At 34.1% G+C, this 19,684-nt stretch overlaps 1 protein-coding gene and 1 non-coding gene across 3 annotated transcripts in view; one reads left to right on the top strand and one right to left on the bottom strand.

Annotated features, from left to right (window-relative positions):
* The window catches only part of SKIC3 (SKI3 subunit of superkiller complex), a 91,055-nt gene that overhangs the window by 19,986 nt on the left and 51,385 nt on the right, over window positions 1-19,684 (top strand). For both annotated transcript variants that reach the window (XM_031011111.3, XM_031011110.3), the window contains exons 11-25: window positions 4,827-4,967; window positions 5,953-6,054; window positions 6,902-7,041; window positions 9,392-9,478; window positions 9,564-9,667; window positions 10,474-10,600; window positions 11,231-11,410; window positions 11,738-11,862; window positions 12,753-13,006; window positions 14,241-14,343; window positions 17,736-17,912; window positions 17,998-18,142; window positions 18,306-18,384; window positions 18,470-18,531; window positions 18,647-18,703. In XM_031011111.3, coding sequence (XP_030866971.2) covers window positions 4,827-4,967; window positions 5,953-6,054; window positions 6,902-7,041; window positions 9,392-9,478; window positions 9,564-9,667; window positions 10,474-10,600; window positions 11,231-11,410; window positions 11,738-11,862; window positions 12,753-13,006; window positions 14,241-14,343; window positions 17,736-17,912; window positions 17,998-18,142; window positions 18,306-18,384; window positions 18,470-18,531; window positions 18,647-18,703 — 1,883 coding nt within the window. The remainder of the gene's footprint in view (window positions 1-4,826; window positions 4,968-5,952; window positions 6,055-6,901; window positions 7,042-9,391; window positions 9,479-9,563; window positions 9,668-10,473; window positions 10,601-11,230; window positions 11,411-11,737; window positions 11,863-12,752; window positions 13,007-14,240; window positions 14,344-17,735; window positions 17,913-17,997; window positions 18,143-18,305; window positions 18,385-18,469; window positions 18,532-18,646; window positions 18,704-19,684) is intronic.
* LOC115934780 (U6 spliceosomal RNA) lies at window positions 13,583-13,689 on the bottom strand. Its single transcript, XR_004070533.1, has one exon. It is a non-coding gene; the product is annotated as a U6 spliceosomal RNA (small nuclear RNA).

The following is a 19,684-nucleotide window of genomic DNA, read 5'->3' as shown; positions in this document are numbered from 1 at the left end:
GAAAGGAACAGATGAATGAAAAAATGAAAGTGATTTCTTAGAGGGAGAGAGAGAAAAATCAATTTTAACTTTCACCTCTCCTGAAAAGTTGGCCCAATATGGCATGATGATTTGTATGAAATGTAGGTTATTGAGAGGAGATGTTAATGGGGCAGTTAATGGGAAATGCCCATCAGTGGTTTGCAGATGAGAGATCAATACTAAGGGTAGACATATGGTTTGGAAGTCATTTGCACGTGGGTGAAAATGACGTGGAATGGTTGCCATCAGAGGAGGACTAAAGGGAAAAATACTGAGAACTGTACTTTGGGCAGTGCTGGCTGGCTTGGAGGGAAAGAGATGAAAAAGAGAAAGGGAGTAAGTGAAGGAAGAGAAGGGATGAGGTCAGAGAAGAAAGTGGACTCTGACGAGAAGCAACACAAGACGACAGGGAAAGAGCATTTCAGAAGTGAGATTATTATGGTCTGTCTTGACAGATTGAGCCAACTGAGTTTATGATTGTGAGGCTTTTTATTAAGGCTATCTTTTTACATGAAAGTGATTGAATTAGATTACAGTGACGGGGAAAGAATAGGAAAAAGCAGGCATACAAAGGAAAGTGGACTTGACTAAGTGCATTAGGGAGTAGTAGGATGAGAAAGTGAAGCCCACAGAGGGGATAGTAAGCTTTTAGAGGGGTGGGAGAAGAACTGCAATAGCTGCCTGGCAGGAGTGGTGTAAGAAGAAATAGTTAGTAGGTTAGATAGTTAACATTATGAGAGTGTTGCACTGAGGCTGAGGAGGATGAGGTACACCAAGCACAAGGAGCATACTTAGGAAGTCTTGTGATTTTTTTTTTTTTTCCTGATAGGAGGCTTAGTTCTAAAATCACCCAGATCCTTCCAATTTTAATATAAGACGCAGTGTGTTCCAAAGATAAGTAGGCTGATTTTCTTTATTGTATGGCCTGTGGTACCAATTCTTTTTCCCTATTCTGCTGTTACTGTTGTTATTGAAAAATTAATGGCTGGTGTTCACTCTTTTCTCTTTATTTCCTATTCAGCTATTTACGGTTTTCACCATTACCTCAGCCTTGGCCTTGCTCACATGCCAAATGACACAGTGAATACTTTGAAAATTCTTTTTGAGGACTGACAGAATGCTTTCTCAATAAGCATAAATGTACCTATAATGTAGACTTGTCCTTATATTCTAAAAAGCCTACAAAATAATAGAAAAAAATAGGATCAACAATAGTCTACAGAGTTTTGCATATAAATTCAGTGGTTGACAAAGTGCTCTGATAAAGAGATAGTGAAGGGATTATACTGATTGATTAGAAAGTGTCTTGGTTTAAATGAAAAAAATCATTTTTGAGTAAGGTTCTGGATTTGTATTATGTAGAATGGAAAGAAAAGAAGGTCTGTATCACAGCAAAAAGAGTGTATATGTGGATATTTACAGATATGGTAAAACCAGGGAAGAGTTCTTTCCCTTCTGAATTGTTGGTTGCAGGAATTTGTGGAACTGAGAAATTTAGGTTTAGGTACATTTCAAGTTAAAGTAGTATTCTTGAGGTGGAAGTTCAATAGTTAATGTAGGACAATAGGAATCTGTGCTTTTTTGTTTTTACTGCTCCTCTAAACCCGACTTTCAGTGTATTGAGAACTTCTGAGAATCTGTAAGGTCTCTGAAGTCTGAGCCGCCCTCCCACAAAGTACTTCAGTATATACAGAATTTGCTACTTCACAGCAGTTAATCACTGGGTTCTCCTCCACTGAGAACAAATGTATTTCATTCTCCTTTGTCCTGCTTTGCCTGTTGAGAATTGAAAATTCATTTTCAAAATGACTCAGTTTATAAAGCTTCATATAACAAGTAGTGAATGGCTTTCACAGTTGTCATCTGTTGAAATTTTTTTTCATGCTAAATGACTTTTTTATTTATCTTATTTTGCTTTGTTACTGAAATGGGGGAGGATAAAAAAGCTTGGTTCTTCAAATTCAAGCAGAAAAGACCTGGTTTAAGATTTGGTGCTTTAAAACTATTAGAAAATCCAGGTGAAGATAAATATGAATGCCATCAAATTGTACATGTTTTTTTCCCCCCTCAAGCTAAGTTTATTTAAAAGAAAAATTATATAGTATTGATCAGCTTTTTTTGGGATGTCAGAAATTAAGTTTTTAAAAACCGACTTTTTGTAGTAAACTTTAAGAAACAGAATTTCGTAGTTATTACTCGGCATCCAACACGGACCTCTTCAGAATACCCTCTACCCTTGGAATTTGAGCATTCATCAGCCCCAAATCTGGCTTGCGTTTTTGAGAAATAAAAATAATATTGTCTAACTGTTTTAAAGTTGTTAAATGTGGAACCTTAGAATCCTTTGAATGTTAAAAAGAGCAGTTAAGTAAACGATTTTCTATTCATTTGCAATGAATAGGATTCAAAAGCAATGAATTCTATTTCCTCTGTTTTTGTCCTCCACCAAGGTATTTATTTACCTAGTATTCTCAACAAGAATAAATATGAATAAGAGAAGGATTGATAGTTGAAGCTGAAATATTCGTTGTCTCTTTATACAAGGATCATTAGTGTTGTTATTACTGTTGCTAGTTTTGGGAACACTATAGAAAATTCCTCTCAGTGCCACTTGGTCATATGCAGAGAATTGTTACCCAGGGCCGAACATGAACATAGTCTCCCCAAATCTTATTTTGTTTTTATTGTTATGCTCCCAGGCTTTAGCAAAGGAAATATGTTAGGAAGGTTTACCTTGTTTTTAAAGTCGTTTATGTTCATCTCAGCCTTTTGGAAACTATTTTCGTGTACCAACCCACACTTTGATTGCCTATGTGTTGTTTAAGCTACCCTAAATATGGATGTTCATTGGAGAGATGCATGATTTTTCTTTCCTATTTTCATCCCAGCTATATCTCCTGTAATACAGGTAGTTTATGTAGTCAGGGTAGTCTGTCATAAATAATGTTTCTATGGAGGCAGGGTGTTTAGACTGAGATGGGTAGAGATAAAAGATAAGAGTTTGGTAGCTATTTTTTTTTTAGGATGGTGAAGATTTTTAATTTTTTGTAGTAATTTTCAGCTGTTACCTATTAACAGACTAAGCCTTTTTGAATATCAGTTCATAATGGTATTTTTAAAGGATCATCACAAAATTTAATGAACACCTACCACATATCAGATGCCATGCTGGTCTGTACTCTCCAGAGGTTACCATTTAGCCACAGAGGCAATAAGGGCAGAATATACATGTTATAAGACTAATAGTAAAGGTCATATATGGTATTAGCAAATATTGTAGACCTATGGTCTTTAAGTATGATCTCTGGACCAGTAGCATCAGCATCACCTGGTAACTTCTTAGAAATGCAAATTCTTAGGTCTTAAACAGACCTACTGAACCATAAACTTCAGGGATAGGGCTCAGCAGACTGTGTTTTAACAAGTCTTCCAAGTGATTCTGATAGTGCAGACGATGTCTAGTTTAGACAATACCACTGGATCAAAAGGGAAAAAGCCGCTAGTTTTCTTGGGAGGATATAGGATGTATGGAACTAGACATATCTATTTTTGGAATTCATGTTTATGGAAGCTATGGTGAGAAAATATTGACAAGGAAGTTCATGCCTGGAAGCATAATAGTAGCAGGCTTGTGTCTTTTTCACTGGCTTACTAATCAAAGTAGTATTTCTTCCAATTTGTTTTCATGTTTTGCCAAATATACTGAAGTTTTAACTCTTTAGCCATTATTAATTCTTTTCATTTTTGGTGCCAACTTGGATTTCTAAATCAGTATATAACATATTACTACATATTACTAATGGATTATACATTGGTTTGCAAATGGTTTTCAAAATTTGAAATATATGAGCTACATGGTATTATGCAAATAATTTACCTTTGACATCTGTAACTGAAACAGTGGTTCTATATGTGGTTTGGGCTTCTATGTTTTATATAGTTATTAAAGCATCAGGTCTTTTTTTTTCAGGAATTTTTTTTGTTTCCCATATTTATTGCTTCAAGTTGTAGTCTGTCTTTTTAAGAATTCTCCTATGTGATTAAATGATTTATTAAACTTGTGAATGCTATTCACAATTTATTCTAAAATAGAAATTACAATTTTTTGCTTGTTTTTATGCTTTTGTGGGATTGAGATTGGGGAAAATGGAAATATTACAAAATATATAATGTTTTCTAAACTATTTTACCAAAATAAATTTGAAAATAAAATAAATGTAGGCATTGGATGACTATTTCATAAGTGTCACAATTCACTTATATAGAAAAAGATAGTTTTAGAAAAATGTGGAAATGTACTGGTAAATTTGTAGACTTAAGAGGAATGTGACTAAGTCTTTGTGCAGTGTCCTGATGAGTAACCCGCCTATCTTGTGATCCTTGGATGCTGGAAGAGTCTGCTGGATCTGACTGTCATATCTCTAGCAGCGCATGGTTGCCCAGGAAGAGAACTTGAGGAAGACACTCTGCTTTGACAAGGGCTCCTTCATTTAACAACCAAATTGTTACAGCTGGCAAGCAGTAGGCTATGTGGCTTAGTCTACTGGCAAGTAGCAGGTTTCTTGTCTGAAATCCTAAAGTGGTTTCTACTTCCAGTATTTAAGAAGATGAAAAATCATAATTATTTAAATTAAATGTTAATATTTTCTGCATTTGCTGGTCTATTTAAGTTTTGAATTTCTGGAGTCAGCATGTGGTGAAGAATGCATAAGAATATAAAGGCAGATTTTGAGATTTAAGAATATGGGTTTGGGCATTTAGAAACTCGATATATGTATACTAATAACCTTTTCTTTTAATTCCAGGAAATCTTACTGATGAGGGGCAGCAGTATTGTTGTAGATTAGTGGAAATGGATTCAAAAAGTGGTCCAGGCCTCATTGGCTTAGGCATTAAAGCATTACAAGACAAAAAGTATGAAGATGCTGTTAGGAACCTAACAGAAGGTAAATGTACAGTGTATGGCATGTAACATGAAGTATAATTATTATTCAGTCAGTAGGCATTTATCTTTGAGTCTTTCTTTAAGGAATGTCTATCTAAGGTGGAAGGGAAAAAAATGTACCTGCATACCTTGGACTCTGCTTAGGTTTGAACTCTGACTTCGCTTATCACTAATTTCAAGACCTCAGAAGAGTTAAACTTACTGCGTGTCAGTGTTTTCATTTGTAAAATAGGTATATCTATATAGAAAGAAAGAAAAAAAGAAAAGAAAGAAAGCAAAGCGAAAAGTAAATCGGGAGGGAGAGGGAGGGAGGGAGGGAGGAAGGCAGACATGTAGATATATATGCATTAGGAACTTAGGCTTTAACTTAGTCTTACTAGGTATGATGTTTCTGGAAGAACCTACATTCAAATTATAGATCTGAATGGTAAATACAAGCCAGGTAGGTGGTTGAAGGGAATGGGAAGAACATTTTAGGCAGAGATGAATCTGTGAAATAGCCTGAGCTAAGAAGAAAACTGTTGTTCAGAGAACTGCAGGTAGTTCACCAGGGTTTGAGAATGAAGTGTATGTACAGGAGGGGGCAAGAAGTGAGATTGTAGAAGGGCCTAGCAAGACCTTGGTAAGGAGTTTGCACAGTATCCTGACAACAGTGGGTAATCAGTAAAAGATTTTTAGCAGGGGAATTTTATAATCTGATTTGTCTTTTTAGAGATATTCTAGCTACAGTGTAAAGAATGCATTGGGGTGGATGGCAAGCACTTGTAGTGATTTGGGATAAAGATGGTGGAGGTCTGAACTGACGTGGAGATGGAGAAAAATGTATGGTGGGGAATGAATTGAGGCAGAGAATCAGTGTGACTTTGTGACTGATGAGATATGAGAGATGAAGAGGGGAGGAGTCTGATTTGGAGAGTAGGCATTGGTGCTGTTCATCTATGTAGTCACAGAAACCTTGTTTTTTGTGATTGTTTTTATCCTTTTAGGGTTAAAGGAAAGCCCTGTCTGCACAAGTGGATGGTATCATCTGGCAGAAGCCCAAGTCAAAATGCATAGACCTAAAGAAGCTGTTCTTTCATGCAGTCAAGGTATTTTTGATACTTTTTGAGTTGACACATAAGGGTGACCAATCCTATTTGTTTTTATCTTAAAGGACAAAGATAGTGATTTTAAAAACCAAAATGCTATATTTTGTATTTTAAATTGCTGATTTTAATTTCAATGAGGTTAAATAAAAGTCTGCATGCATGTGTACTAGTGTGTTTATTTTTAAACTGACAATGAATATTTAGCAAAATTTTCCTGCATTTGGAATATTGACATAGTCAGTTTAGGCTTGGGTGTGGAGGTCCTCTGTCTTTGTAATAAGGAAGTTTCTGGTGTGTCCAAGACACATGAGTTCTTAATTTCTCTGATATAGAGAGGGGAAACCTTAGGCATCTTGGAGCCTATTTGAATGTGACAGGGTGAGGGGTGGGGATAGGAAATCATGAAAGTGGTTCACTGTTTCTGACCCACCTGGTAGCTTGCCCCCTGTAACTAAGAAACAGTTCACCTTGGTCCATTCTAATTCAGCTGCTTTCCCCTTCCAGTATCCTTAATTTCTTATATTTGTTACAGGTGCTTTGGTTGTGGGCTAACCTTTATTGTTTAGCAAATATAGATAGCCATTGTCGTTTTTTAGGATATTCAGCTTTATTATATGTTGTGTGAAGATAGAGGTTTTAAATTCAGATATGTTCTGTTTTAAATTCAGGTCTTTCCATAAGGAAGTCAGGGAAGAATTTATATTTTGCTTTGAGTTATTCTTCATGTATATTGTTTTGGAAATTTATGCTTATTGTATCTGCAATTTATTATATGTCATCCTTAAAAAAGAAAAAATAAACAGAAGTGATATGGCTGTCTTCATTTGGATACCCTTAATTTTGTCAGCTCTGAAGATCATAGATAATCTTGGTGCGTCTGGTAACCGTCTTTATCAGAGGAATCTTTGTCTTCGTTTGAAAGCAGAGGCTTTGATTAAACTCTCAGATTATGACTCTTCAGAGGAAGCAATTCGTACGCTTGATCAGGTAGTCTTGTCAAGTTTTTTTCTTCAACTCTAGTTAGTTTCCAATCGACCAGGCAACAACCATTCTCTGCCTACCACAAAATTTACTTATATGGGTTTTGTGTTAGAGGTATGAATTCACCACATCTGCACTTTTGTAAGTCATTCATACATTTGGGAACTTCTAAAGTTATTTGTTTGCTTTTTGATTAAGGACTTACAGTACTCATCATATAAGACTATTTCGTTAGTTCTAGACTTCATTCTCGTTTCTTCCTTTTGCCCTCTTAGGTTATTACTACTTGATTATTATTAATTTGAGATTCCAAATTTTTTCCTTCAGGAAGTGTTCTGCAGATTTGACAAGAATAATTAAGGACACTGTTAGCTTCATGGTAGAGAATGTTTATTTGTTTCATTCAAAGAAAGATTAATATTTCATAATAAAACCTATTTCTTAGTGTTTTGAGTTAAAGCAATTTGAAAGTCCATAGTGAAAAAAACTATAACTGGTAAATTATGAATTATAGCATTATGCCCTAAAGATTTTTGTCAGGTAAAGACTATTACTGGTCTAAAATTAAAATTGAGTTTTTAAATCAGTTTTATGTATTTCAGAGGGCTTTGTATTTCATAATATTTCTTTAAAATCAGAACCGTTGTCGGCATCCTTCAACAATTAATATTTTCTTGTTTTCTTTTTGCCATCCCACCAATAATGTGTTTTGTGTGAATGCTTTATAAAGGTTTTTCAAATAATGTTTTCACAAAAAAACAAATGACTGCTATTTTGGAGAACTAGCAGAGTCCAGGTCTGAGATAGAAAATGTACAAGATGAACCAAGAACACCTTGTCATGCTAGAAAGCAAGAAACTATAAAAGGGCTCAGACTACAAAAGGGCTCAAGAGCTAGCATAAAGAGATTCTTACTGGCTAAAAAGGGCATTACTAATGTGGTATATTGAAACACATCAAATATTTTAAATCCATGTGTTCATGATGATTCAGAAAACTCAGCAAATGTCCTCAAGAAAACAAATGTTTGGGGGGATGCTAAGAACCCAACTATGAAGAATAAAGGCATTTATCCTGCCTTTATCTGAATCATTCCTCAGGATAATGAAATAACGAAGGTAGGAGAAATTTGCCTTTGTTGAAGTATTCTGTCTAATAAGAGAAAATGACAGAAAATCACCATTTTGCAATCCCCAGTGAATTAACAGATCTAGGCATCAAGGGTTAATGGCTACTAACATCACACAAAGGCAATCAGGCTGGGCACAGTGGCTCATGCCTCTAACACTTTGGGAGGCTGAGGCAGGTGGATCACTTGAGGTCAGGAGTTTGAGACCAGCCAATATGGTGAAACTCTGTCTCTACTAAAAATAGAAAAATTAGTCTGGCTTGGTGGTGCGCACCTGTAATCCCAGCTACTTGGGAGGCTAAGGCAGGAGAATCGCTTGAAGCCAGAAAGCAGAGGTTGCAGTGAGTCAAGATCAGACCATTGCACTCTAGCCTGGGCATCAAAGCGAGACTCTTGTCTCTCCAAAAAAAAAAAAAAAAAAAAAAAAGACAGTCAGACACAACCAAGTGCAAATATACCTGAAGACCTGAAGTATCCTTGGGAATCTTCAAACCTCTGAACCCAACTACTAATATACAGAAAATACAGGGAACCAAGGAACATGTTAAACACCTTGAGAATACGTTTAGCAAAATCCAGACTCTGAGAAACTGTGACAAATAGGCCATATTTTTCAACAGTTAAATTGTAAGGAAGAAAAAAAAAAGAGAAGGAGGGGGACCTTATTGATTAAAAGAGACAAGGCATTGTCATTCAGTTCAAATGTATGTATCTTATTTAGATTTTAATTTTTAAAATTGTTCAAATATGAGACGACTGAGAAATTTGATAGTGTTAAGGATGTTTGTTGGTTTTGTTTAGGTATGATAATCGTAATGTGGTTATGCAACTTAGAAATGAACTTTTAGATATAGATGCTGAAGTATTACAGGTAAAAAGTTACAATATCTGGGATTTGTGTCAAAATAATCTGGGCAGAAGTGTGGTAAAATTAGTGGAGGTATAGATGAAAAAAATGATTGCTTGTGAGTTTGTGGTTTTGTAGCTGGATGATGGGTACATGTGGGTTTATTATACTAGTTTCTGTAATTTTTTTATGTATATGAGATTTTCCTTAATAAAAAGGTTATGAAGAGTGAAGATGTGTTATTAGTGATAGAAATCAGGACCTCTATTTCTTTATTCTATTAGGACCCTGCTTTTCTGTGTTCGTTCATTAATTAAAGCAAACATTGCTGTGGTTGTGTTGAAGGAGATTTATAGCAGTTCTTTACAATTATTTTCTAGATTTCTGATGCAGATAATATCCCAGGACTTTTGGTTCTCAAAAGCTTGGCCTATCGGAACAAAGGTTCATTTGATGAAGCTGCAAAGGTTGGCTTTTTTGTTCAAACTGAGCATTTTTTGAGTTAAAAGCATTTTTATTTGGCTATAGAATTGACAGGTGTCTACTTTATAGATTATGGAAGACCTTCTGTCTTCTTACCCTGACCTAGCTGAAGTTCATGCCCTTGAGGCTTTGATTCATTTCACCAAAAAGGACTATCTACAAGCAGAAAAATGGTAAGGATATATAAATTGCTCATAGAAACATTTACATCTTAGTTCTTTATGTTTCTGAAAAATTCAAAATGAGTAGGCTTGATGAAGATTTGATTTTTCATGAATTTGATCTTTGTAGGCTTTAAGTTTTAGTATTTTAAAGAAATGTATTTAGCATGTAGTACAGTAGCTATAAAAAATTACATGATGGGTTTCAAATCTAAGTAGGTGATCTTGGCCGAGCGTGGTGGCTCACACCTGTCATCTCAGTACTTTGGGAGGCCAAGGCAGGTGATCTGTTGAGCACAGGAATTCAAGACCAGCCTGGGCAACACGATGAAACCCCATCTCTACTAAAAATACAAAAAGTAGCTGGGCGTGGTGGCACATGCCTGTAGTCCCTGCTTCTCAGGAGGCTGAGGCACGAGAATTGCTTGAACCTGGGGGGTGGAGGTTGCAGTGAGCCAGGACCATTCCACTGTACTCCAGCCTGGATGACAGAGCAAGACTCGGACTCAAAAAATAAAAAAAAAAATCTAATCAGCTGATCATAATGTTCACTAAGCAGATGTAATGTTCAGTATAGTCTGAACACTTAGCACATGGTAGTGCTAAAAGGCCACTGTGCTTTTTTAAGATCCTCTTCTTCAAAAACAAATCACTTTTTTCCTTATGATAATAAAAATCCTAAAGTGATGATTGGTTTCTAATTTGGCACCTCTGAATCACTCAAACTTTGATTGTTCCAACTGGGAGTCTCCTATATTGCGTGTTGGTGTGTGTGTATTTGTTTTACTATTTCTTTTTATTACCCTTTGGTGACTTAGTTTTCAGAGAGCTCTTGAGAAAGATACCGAAGTTGCAGAATATCATTACCAACTTGGATTAACATACTGGTTCATGGGTGAAGAGACAAGAAAAGATAAAACAAAGGCTCTTACCCACTTTCTGAAGGTAAAGCAAGTGCTACAATTCAATTCCTAGTTGAAATGGCATTATAAAATCATAAATAATAATCATATACATTAGTTACAATTACTCTTTACTGAACTGTTTTTTGTGCTTTATCTTTCATATGTCAGGTTTTGTGATGGTGTTATATGAGTTTTCAAGGAAAAAATTAAAACATAAAATGTGAAAGTTACTTTTTGAAAAGCATGTGTTGTAGAAAACGAGACATAATTATCTCTTGTAAACAATACTTTTTAGGTAATTTTCACTGTAGTTTTATGAGCATACAAGTTAGATGTTTAAATTCCTGTTTTTTTAGATGTTTAACATCTATAAGTCCTACATTCTTATCTTGACTTGTAAGAGCAGATTAATTCAGTAACAGCTCTAATTTCACATTTCCTTTACCAAAAAAGAAAATATTTTTATATTTCCGTTTACTTTCTGTAAGCAGTGAGGGACAGCTTTCCTGTCTGTTTTAAATCTTACATCGAAGGATTTTTTGGCATATTTTTGTATGTTTAATGAAATTATTTCTTTTTTCTTTAATCTGTGTATTTATCTTCTGTATTTGTAAAGATACTCATTAAATGAACTTTTAATGTTCTGTTATTATCAATATTTATTTCAAAGGCTGCAAGACTGGATACATATATGGGCAAAGTTTTCTGCTATTTAGGTCATTATTATAGAGACGTAGTGGGAGATAAAAACAGAGCTCGTGGATGTTATAGGAAAGCCTTTGAATTAGATGACACTGATGCTGAATCTGGAGCTGCAGCGGTTGACCTAAGTGTGGAGCTTGAAGATATGGTATGTCTAATAATCACTTTTGCTTTTTGTTTTTTTATCCTGAGTATATAAATGAAAATATTTTTATATATGTATACTTGAAAGTTATCATTAGTTTTTTTTCTATAGGTGCAATATAAATATTTTTGCCTCTGTAAGTGAAGTTTTTTTCCATTGGCAGATATTAAATTACTAACCACTTATTGTTGAAACTGTAATTTGATGTATACCAGTGTAAGTTTAAAAAATCGGAAGTGAGAAATGAAAATATGTTTGTGTACTTTACATGAGCGTTCTGTCTTTTTATAATGTTCAATATATCTAATATTAGTATTTTCTTATTATTAGGAAATGGCTTTAGCTATCCTAACAACAGTAACTCAAAAGGCAAGTGCTGGAACGGCAAAATGGGCCTGGCTTAGGCGAGGACTATACTATTTGAAAGCTGGTCAGCATTCTCAAGCAGTGGCTGAGTAAGGCACCTTACTGTATTTAAACTATGTTAGACAAGCATAACGGTTCCTTAAATTAAGCATTTTAAATGTCTCTTACCAGGTTGTATTTTGAGAGAAGAAATTACTTTATGATTGATTGGTGTTTATTGTCTGCAGGGCAGTGGAATTGCAGAGATGGATTAAATGGTGTCCTGTTGTAGAGGAGATAGCCAGATTAGTGAATTGAAGTCTTAATAAATATGTATAGTAGTTCTCAATAGAAATTTTAATGATGAGAAGCTGAGGTACATATCTTTGTTGTTCTGCTGACACACATTCTTTTTGGCAAGGGAGACATTTGGCAGCTTAAAGGGTATTGGGAGCAGCTCATATATGATCAATTTGTGTCATTTGATTTGAACAGTACTTAAATGTAAATAAATGTATTTGAATCAAGATAAAATTGTTTCTGGTTTATGTTAGTATCTAGAGTACAGGCATTTTCACGGAAATGGAATTTGATCAGATATTTAAAGCATGCCTATTGTTTCCATATTTTAACTGTGGTATTTCTGTTTGGTAAAAGGATTGCTGGTGGGGGATTATGGGCTGATGTGACAAACTGAGATGGACACCTGTCCTGGTAGGATAGAAAACTCGAGTTCTTTGAGATAATCAAGGAAAAGAAATTTTGTTCAGCACTTTTTCAAAAAAAGCATTTTATTCTTATTCTGAAATTAAAATAACATTTCTTAGCATTAAAAAAATTAATCATAAAAGCAACAAATTTAGCTGCTTTAAATAGCACTTTTATAAGTAGAAGGAACCACAGATATATATATTTACTTGAATTATTTATTTTATATTTTCCTTTCAGATTTGGAGATAGTTCCATACTTTTAGTTCTCTTACGGTTTTTTAAATTTTAGTTTACAGGCAGCATTAAGAGCAGACCCAAAGGACTTCAATTGTTGGGAATCGTTAGGAGAAGCATACTTAAGCAGAGGAGGCTACACAACAGCCTTGAAGTCCTTCACAAAAGCCAGTGAGCTGAACCCAGAATCCATATACAGTGTGTTTAAGGTTGCAGCAATACAGCAAATCCTAGGCAAATATAAGGAGGCTGTAGCTCAATACCAGATGATCATTAAAAAGACAGAAGATTATGTGCCTGCTTTAAAAGGTAATTTATTTTTAGTAGCTCCTTTGACTTTTATGATCCTGAAGTATAAAATCCTTGAGTAGATTTCCTGCCTAAATGTATTGAATAACTTGAAAAGGACTTCTTTAGTCAACAGCAAGCATCCATATGAACCTCTTACAGTATAGCTTATATAAATTTGAATATAAAAAGATCAAATCTTGTTTCATAAGTTAATAAATAGTAATGTGATAGAGATTTAACTTTTAGACAAACAGTATAACTATTAAATCTAAAAATTGATCTCTAAAACATGTTTCCCTACTCTTACATTTCGATAATTAATTCATCATGTCTCCAGAATATCTTAATACCTTTAATTACTTTGTAAATTATACAAGCTCATTAAATTTTTTTTAAACTTCAGAGACAACTTGCATTGTTTTGTAGTTATCTCAGTTATTTTTGGTAATATAAAATAAAATACCACCATCCATATATAACCTACATTTGTAATGATTGTATTAAAAAAGCTGGGAGCTCATTATATATGCTTACTCTCCTCCATTTCCTTCCTTCTCCTTTTTAAAGAAACTGGTTTTTTTTTTTCTGTTTGTTTTTCTTAAGGAATGCTTTATGAATTTTTGTGTCATCCTTGCTCAGTAGCCATGCTAATCTTCTGTTTATCATTCCGGTTTTGGTATATGTGCTGCTGAAGTGAGCACATAAATAGTATATTGTAAATGACATATAACTTAGGGCTTGAAACTTTTTTTTTTAATTTTGTAAAACTCTTTCCTCAAGAGAAGGAGAACTCACATTTAAGAAATCTTTACTAGGAACTTTAGGTAATCACTATTTCGTTTAATTCTTATAGTATAGCTTGCTATACAGATTTTAATATAAAAAGATCATATCTTGTTTCACAATAGTTAATAAGTAGTAATAGGATGGAGAGTAACATATAGATAATATCGACATTTTTTGTAGCCAGAGTTTTAGCAGGTAAGTAACTTGCCCAAAGTCAAGGAAATTCTTGGGTTCTGTAGATAACTTTTTTATAACTTCTAGTGCATGTTTACTCCAACAGAATTCTTCCATTTGAATTTCTTATTGAGTGAATGTAGGATCATGCTTTAAGATAATTTTATAACACACCATTTCATTTTATTTTCTGGAAAGTGCTTTAAAATAACACCAATAACTTTATTTGAAGTTCATTTTAAGTGTTTATTTTATATGTTTTAATAACAGTGACAAACTTACCTGATTTTAGGTTTGGGTGAATGCCATCTTATGATGGCAAAAGCAGCTCTAGTTGATTATCTTGATGGAAAAGCCGTAGACTACATAGAAAAAGCACTGGAATATTTTACTTGGTTCGTATTATTCTTATTATTTATTGTTTATTTTTGTAATATTAAAATGAAGCCAAATTTAGAATATCATTTTATGTATTCTGCTAGATGTAGCAATTACTCAGAATGTCAAACATAAAGAATAACAGACAAGCCAATTCTATAACATACATGTTGTATTAATTTTGCACTTGGGGAAACATATAATTTCTTCTGCTCTTAGTAGTGGCTGGCATCCTAGATGCATAGGAAAGAATAGGAAGGAAGGAGCAGTCTGCTAGTGGAACAGCAGCTCTGACACCATGTGTTAGTGTTCTCTTTCAGTAGGCCTGGAAATGAGTATCTTTAATTGGAACTGTTTGGGAAATAGGGCTTCAGGTGCTCAATATGCTATACATTCAGTGGTAAGAGCCAATTGTAGGATTATTAGTAGGTCTTGAAGTAAGGGGAAATGACAATCTGATTGCTCCTGAGGAGAAACTGTGAAGGAAAAAAGTGATGTGTCTAATAACAAGAAAGGAATCAGAAAATTTTGAGTAGATTTGGCATTTTATAGAACTGTGAATTCATTGGTTAGGTCAGAAAAAGTGTTATCTGTGGTAGATGACTTCCAAAAGTCCACAAGTTAGATGTACATTTGAATTTTTTGTAACTCTTAAACATCTTTCTTCTACTTCCCCTCTTTTCCTACTTGGTTTCTCCTCTGTTTTGTATTTATTGGTTGTTCCAGAATTGCTTTTCATATGAACCAAATATGAAATGAAAACCTAACCCTTTTTTATCTCACTGAATTTTGTTGCTACGTTTCAAGTCTCACATAATGTAGTTCTTTCTAAAGAGAAAGTTACTGTGTAAAGGGCATGCTTTATTTGAACTGCTATTTAAGAGTAAATGTGAACCTTTGGGTGACAGTACCTTAGCTATAAATACTGCCTCTCTGAGCCTAGGAAATGTTATTCTGGATAACATGTAACATAACCCATTAGAAGGTGGCATATAAAACAATTATAATCTCCAAATGTATATTTACTTCCAGACTTACAAGGCGTTAATACTATCACAATTATTGTGTAAGGGTGATATAAGTTACCTCAATTTATAGATATTTTATTTTTATTGAACTCAAAATAAGAATTTAGGCTCTTAAAATCGCCTGTTTCACTTTTTTCCTCTCTTCTCATTTTTTGCTGTCAATTTTAGAAATTTTGCTAAGATATTTAGGCAAAGGAACTCCAAATCATATTGCCCTTCTTTCAGATTCTCAGTGGGCTTTTAGTCATGACCACAATAATTAATATTATTTCTTAGGAAGACATTGGAAAATTATTTTTGGCTGGACTCCATGAGTAGAAAAGGCTATGAAAAATGTTCCATCTGCTTTTCCATCTGCCAGTAACATAGCAGCTTGTGATAGCTGATTATTGAGACTTGGCTTAAATGAAATTGCCATGTTTTATTTATAAGATCTCGAGAAGAGAAAAATGAAGAAAAATGTATAGCTGAAGTTTTTCTCATTCTAAAAGGAATTGATTGCCCTCTGTCACCATAATTAATATTTCTCTTTGCTTTTTGAGCTTGTTCATTCAGTCTGCTCTTGTTTCGGTAAATGTAGTTCTTCAGATTTTTATGTTTAGATTTTTGTTTTTTTTGGGTCTCAGGGTATTAATGTTCAACATCACCAATCATCAGGAAAATGCAAATCAAAACCACAGTAAGGTATCATGTCACCCCAGTTAGGATGTCTGTTATTCAAAAGACAAAAAATAAAGGCTGGCAAGGATGTGGAGAAGAGAGAACTCTTATATGGTTTATGGGAATGCAAACTAGTGTAGCCACTGTGGAGAACAGTATGGAGTTTTCTCAAAAAACTGCAAATAGAACTACCGTATGATCCAGCAACCCCACTACTGGGAACTTATCCAAAGGAAAGAAAATCATTATATCAAAGAGACATCTGTACCCTCATGTTTATTGCAGCACTATTCACAATAGTCGAGATATGGAATCAACCTAGATATTCAACAACAGATGAATGGATAAAGAAAATGTGGTATTTATATGCAATGGAATACTATTCAGCCATAAAAAAGAATGAAATGCTATCATTTAAGGCAATTTGGATAGAACTGGAGGACATTATGTTAAGTGAAATAAGCCAGGAACAGAAAGTTAACCACCATATGTGCTTACTCATATGTGGAAGCTAAAAAAAAAATTGATCTCATAGAAGTAAAAAGTAGAACAGAGGATACTAGAAGCTGGGAAGGGTAGGGGGAAAGGATATATGGGTAATACTTGTTAAAGGACACAAAATTACAGCTAGATAGGAGGAATAAGTTCTAGTGTTCTGTAGCATTGTAGGATGACTGTAGTTAACAATAATATATAGTTTCAAATAGCTAGAAGGAGGATAGTGAACATTCCTAACACAAAGAAATTATAAATCTTTGAGATGATTAATATGCTAATTACCCTGATCTGATCACAATACATTATATGTATCAAAACATCTCTGTACCTCATGAATATATATAGTTATGCCAATTAAAAAATAAAATTTACAAAAATCTTTCAGATCTTACTAAATATATTTGGTATATTTTATTTGAGGTGTCTTCATCAATTTTTTGCTGCCATAACAGAATACCATGGACTGGTTAATTTACAAAGAACAGAAGTTTATTTGACTTGGTTCTGGAGGCTGATAAGTCCAGGAGCATGGTGCTGGCATCTTGGTGAGGGTCATCCTATGGCAGAAGGGCAGAATGCAAGAGAAAAAAAATGGGACTGAACCTACCCTTTTATCAGGAGCTGACTCCTGTGACAACTAACCCATTCCTACAATGACAGTATTAATCCATTTAGGGAGGCAGAGCCCTCATGACATCATCACCTCTTAAAGGTCCTACTTCTCAACATTGTTGCCCTGGAGGTTGAGTTCCCAACTCATGAGCTTTGTAGGGATGTAGTCAAAACTACACAGCATGAGAGAAGATCTAAAAGCAAAAACCTGAGTTTACAATTGTCAGTTGTAAGAGAGTTACGAACTTTACTGCCTTGGTCATTGCTTAAACACAAAAAGCATAGTTTTAACATTTTAATATTAAAAGGAAATTTGTCCTGGAAAACTTACTTATTTATTTGCGTGATTGCTACTACTTCTAATAAAAATGGTGAAGAGTAACAAAAAAAAGTGTCCACAAAATTTCTGGCACTTAAAGTAATCCCTTCCTCCTTCCCTTTCTCCTTTTCTTCTTCCCTTCCTATTAGGGAGGTGATATGATATAATTCAGTTAGGAGGAGGCTAGTAAAGTGCTTAATGTACAGTTTTTCTGTTTTAAGTAAGAATCAGGGAGATAAATTTCATGCTTTTTATAAATAATTTGTAAGAATCACAATGTTTCTTTTTTTAGTGCTCTACAGCATCGAGCTGATGTGTCCTGCCTCTGGAAGCTAGCTGGGGATGCTTGTACCTGTCTGTATGCTGTCTCACCATCTAAAGTGAATGTTCATGTTTTAGGAGTCCTTCTAGGTCAGAAAGAAGGAAAACAAGTATTAAAGAAAAATGAGCTCCTCCACCTTGGAGGAAGGTAATTTGCAAAGATTGCCAGTTAATAACATTTGAATTGAATTAAGGCATTGTAACAAAAAACATTCACTTTTATATTCCCATAGGTGTTATGGTCGTGCATTAAAACTGATGTCTACATCTAATACATGGTGTGAACTTGGAATTAATTATTATCGCCAAGCACAACATCTAGCAGAAACAGGCAGCAACATGAATGATCTTAAGGAGTTGCTGGAGAAATCTTTACATGTATGGTATAAATAAATTTTTTATAAACTTTTTCAAAAACAATGCTTTTCTCGAAGTTGTTTTGGATGAAGTAAATAGTGTTTTCACATAAAACCACATATATCTTGATATACATGCTGCTATTCCAAGAAATAAAAATTAATCTAATTTAACTTCTTTTCAGTGTCTGAAAAAAGCAGTGAGACTCGACAGTAATAATCACTTATACTGGAATGCTCTTGGTGTGGTTGCATGTTACAGTGGTGAGAATTGAGTAACACTTCAATATTTTTAGAAGATTGTGTATTTCAAACAAAGTTCAGTTTCATCAAGTTTTGTATTTTTCAGGTATTGGAAATTATGCCCTTGCTCAGCACTGTTTCATCAAATCAATCCAGTCAGAACAAATTGTGAGTATTCTATGTGTCTATGAAAAAGAACTTCAAAATTTAGTATTACTAATTTTCTGAGACTTTCAACTAGACAAGGGGCCTATTTTAAGGAAAAAAATGTTATATTTTTTAGAATGCTGTTGCATGGACCAACTTGGGAGTGTTATACCTCACAAATGAAAATATTGAGGTAAATATGTTGCCTGTCTGTCATATTTAAAACAAAGAATGTTTTCTATGTTATCGTCTCCTTAATAGCTCAGCTTCTTGTGGAGAAATGTTTTTGCACATCGTTATCTAGCCAGTATGCTCTCCAGTATGCTAGTTAATTGATGATATTCAATTTATGTCGAATAATTAATGTGTAAGATTTGTTTTCCTTTTTATGACCTTCAAGAAACTTCTGGTTTTGTGATTATGTTGGTTTTTCATTTAGAGATTAAAACAGTTCGATTCTGAATCAATTCAGCATTTTTTTAAATCTGTACACATGTAAGAGAAGTCCTATGTAGATAGTGTTGGAGGTGGAGTGGATGAGCGCAAGGGAGACAGTTAGTACTCTCTAGCAGCTTAAATTTAACCTTTCTTGGATGCTTTACATTTTGGCTTTAGTAGATATTAATCTCTTTAAATAGCAAGTGTAATTTGTCATACTTGAGCAATTATACATTAGGCAATTAGAACTAAAGTGACTGGGAGTATGTTTATAGGTCATGTTTGGAAAGTTTCCATAAATCTATAGGTAATACCATGTCTGAACTGTTTTGTGTTTCAGCCGGTATATTGAATCTCATCCCAAAAAGCTTTCTCAATATTCTCAAGGATACATTAAGTCCCTGCAAAAAAGACTGGATTTAGAAAATTGTAAATAGATTGAAGAAAATATTAATTTGGATTTTTAAATACGTGAACTTTTTTAAATTTAAATAAAACAATGTCTTAATAAGCTATGGATGTGGTTTTATTGTAGCATGGGATAGTTTTTGCCCATGAGCTTACTTTTGAAAAATAGGGAAAATAAGACTGTTTCCTGCCATACATAGATTGTTGAGAAAATAGTATAAAGCAGTATGTAATAAAAAGTTATTTTTTGTAGCAGAAAAAAAAGCATCCAAGTTAATGTGTCCAAATTAGATATGTTTGAAGTTTCCTGATTGCTTAATGCAGAATT

Source organism: Gorilla gorilla, chromosome 4 (genome assembly GCF_029281585.2).
Source record: "Gorilla gorilla gorilla isolate KB3781 chromosome 4, NHGRI_mGorGor1-v2.1_pri, whole genome shotgun sequence".
Lineage (NCBI taxonomy): Eukaryota > Metazoa > Chordata > Mammalia > Primates > Hominidae > Gorilla > Gorilla gorilla.
The sequence above is the reverse complement of the archived record's forward strand: the minus strand, read 5'-3'. Positions and strand labels throughout refer to the sequence as shown.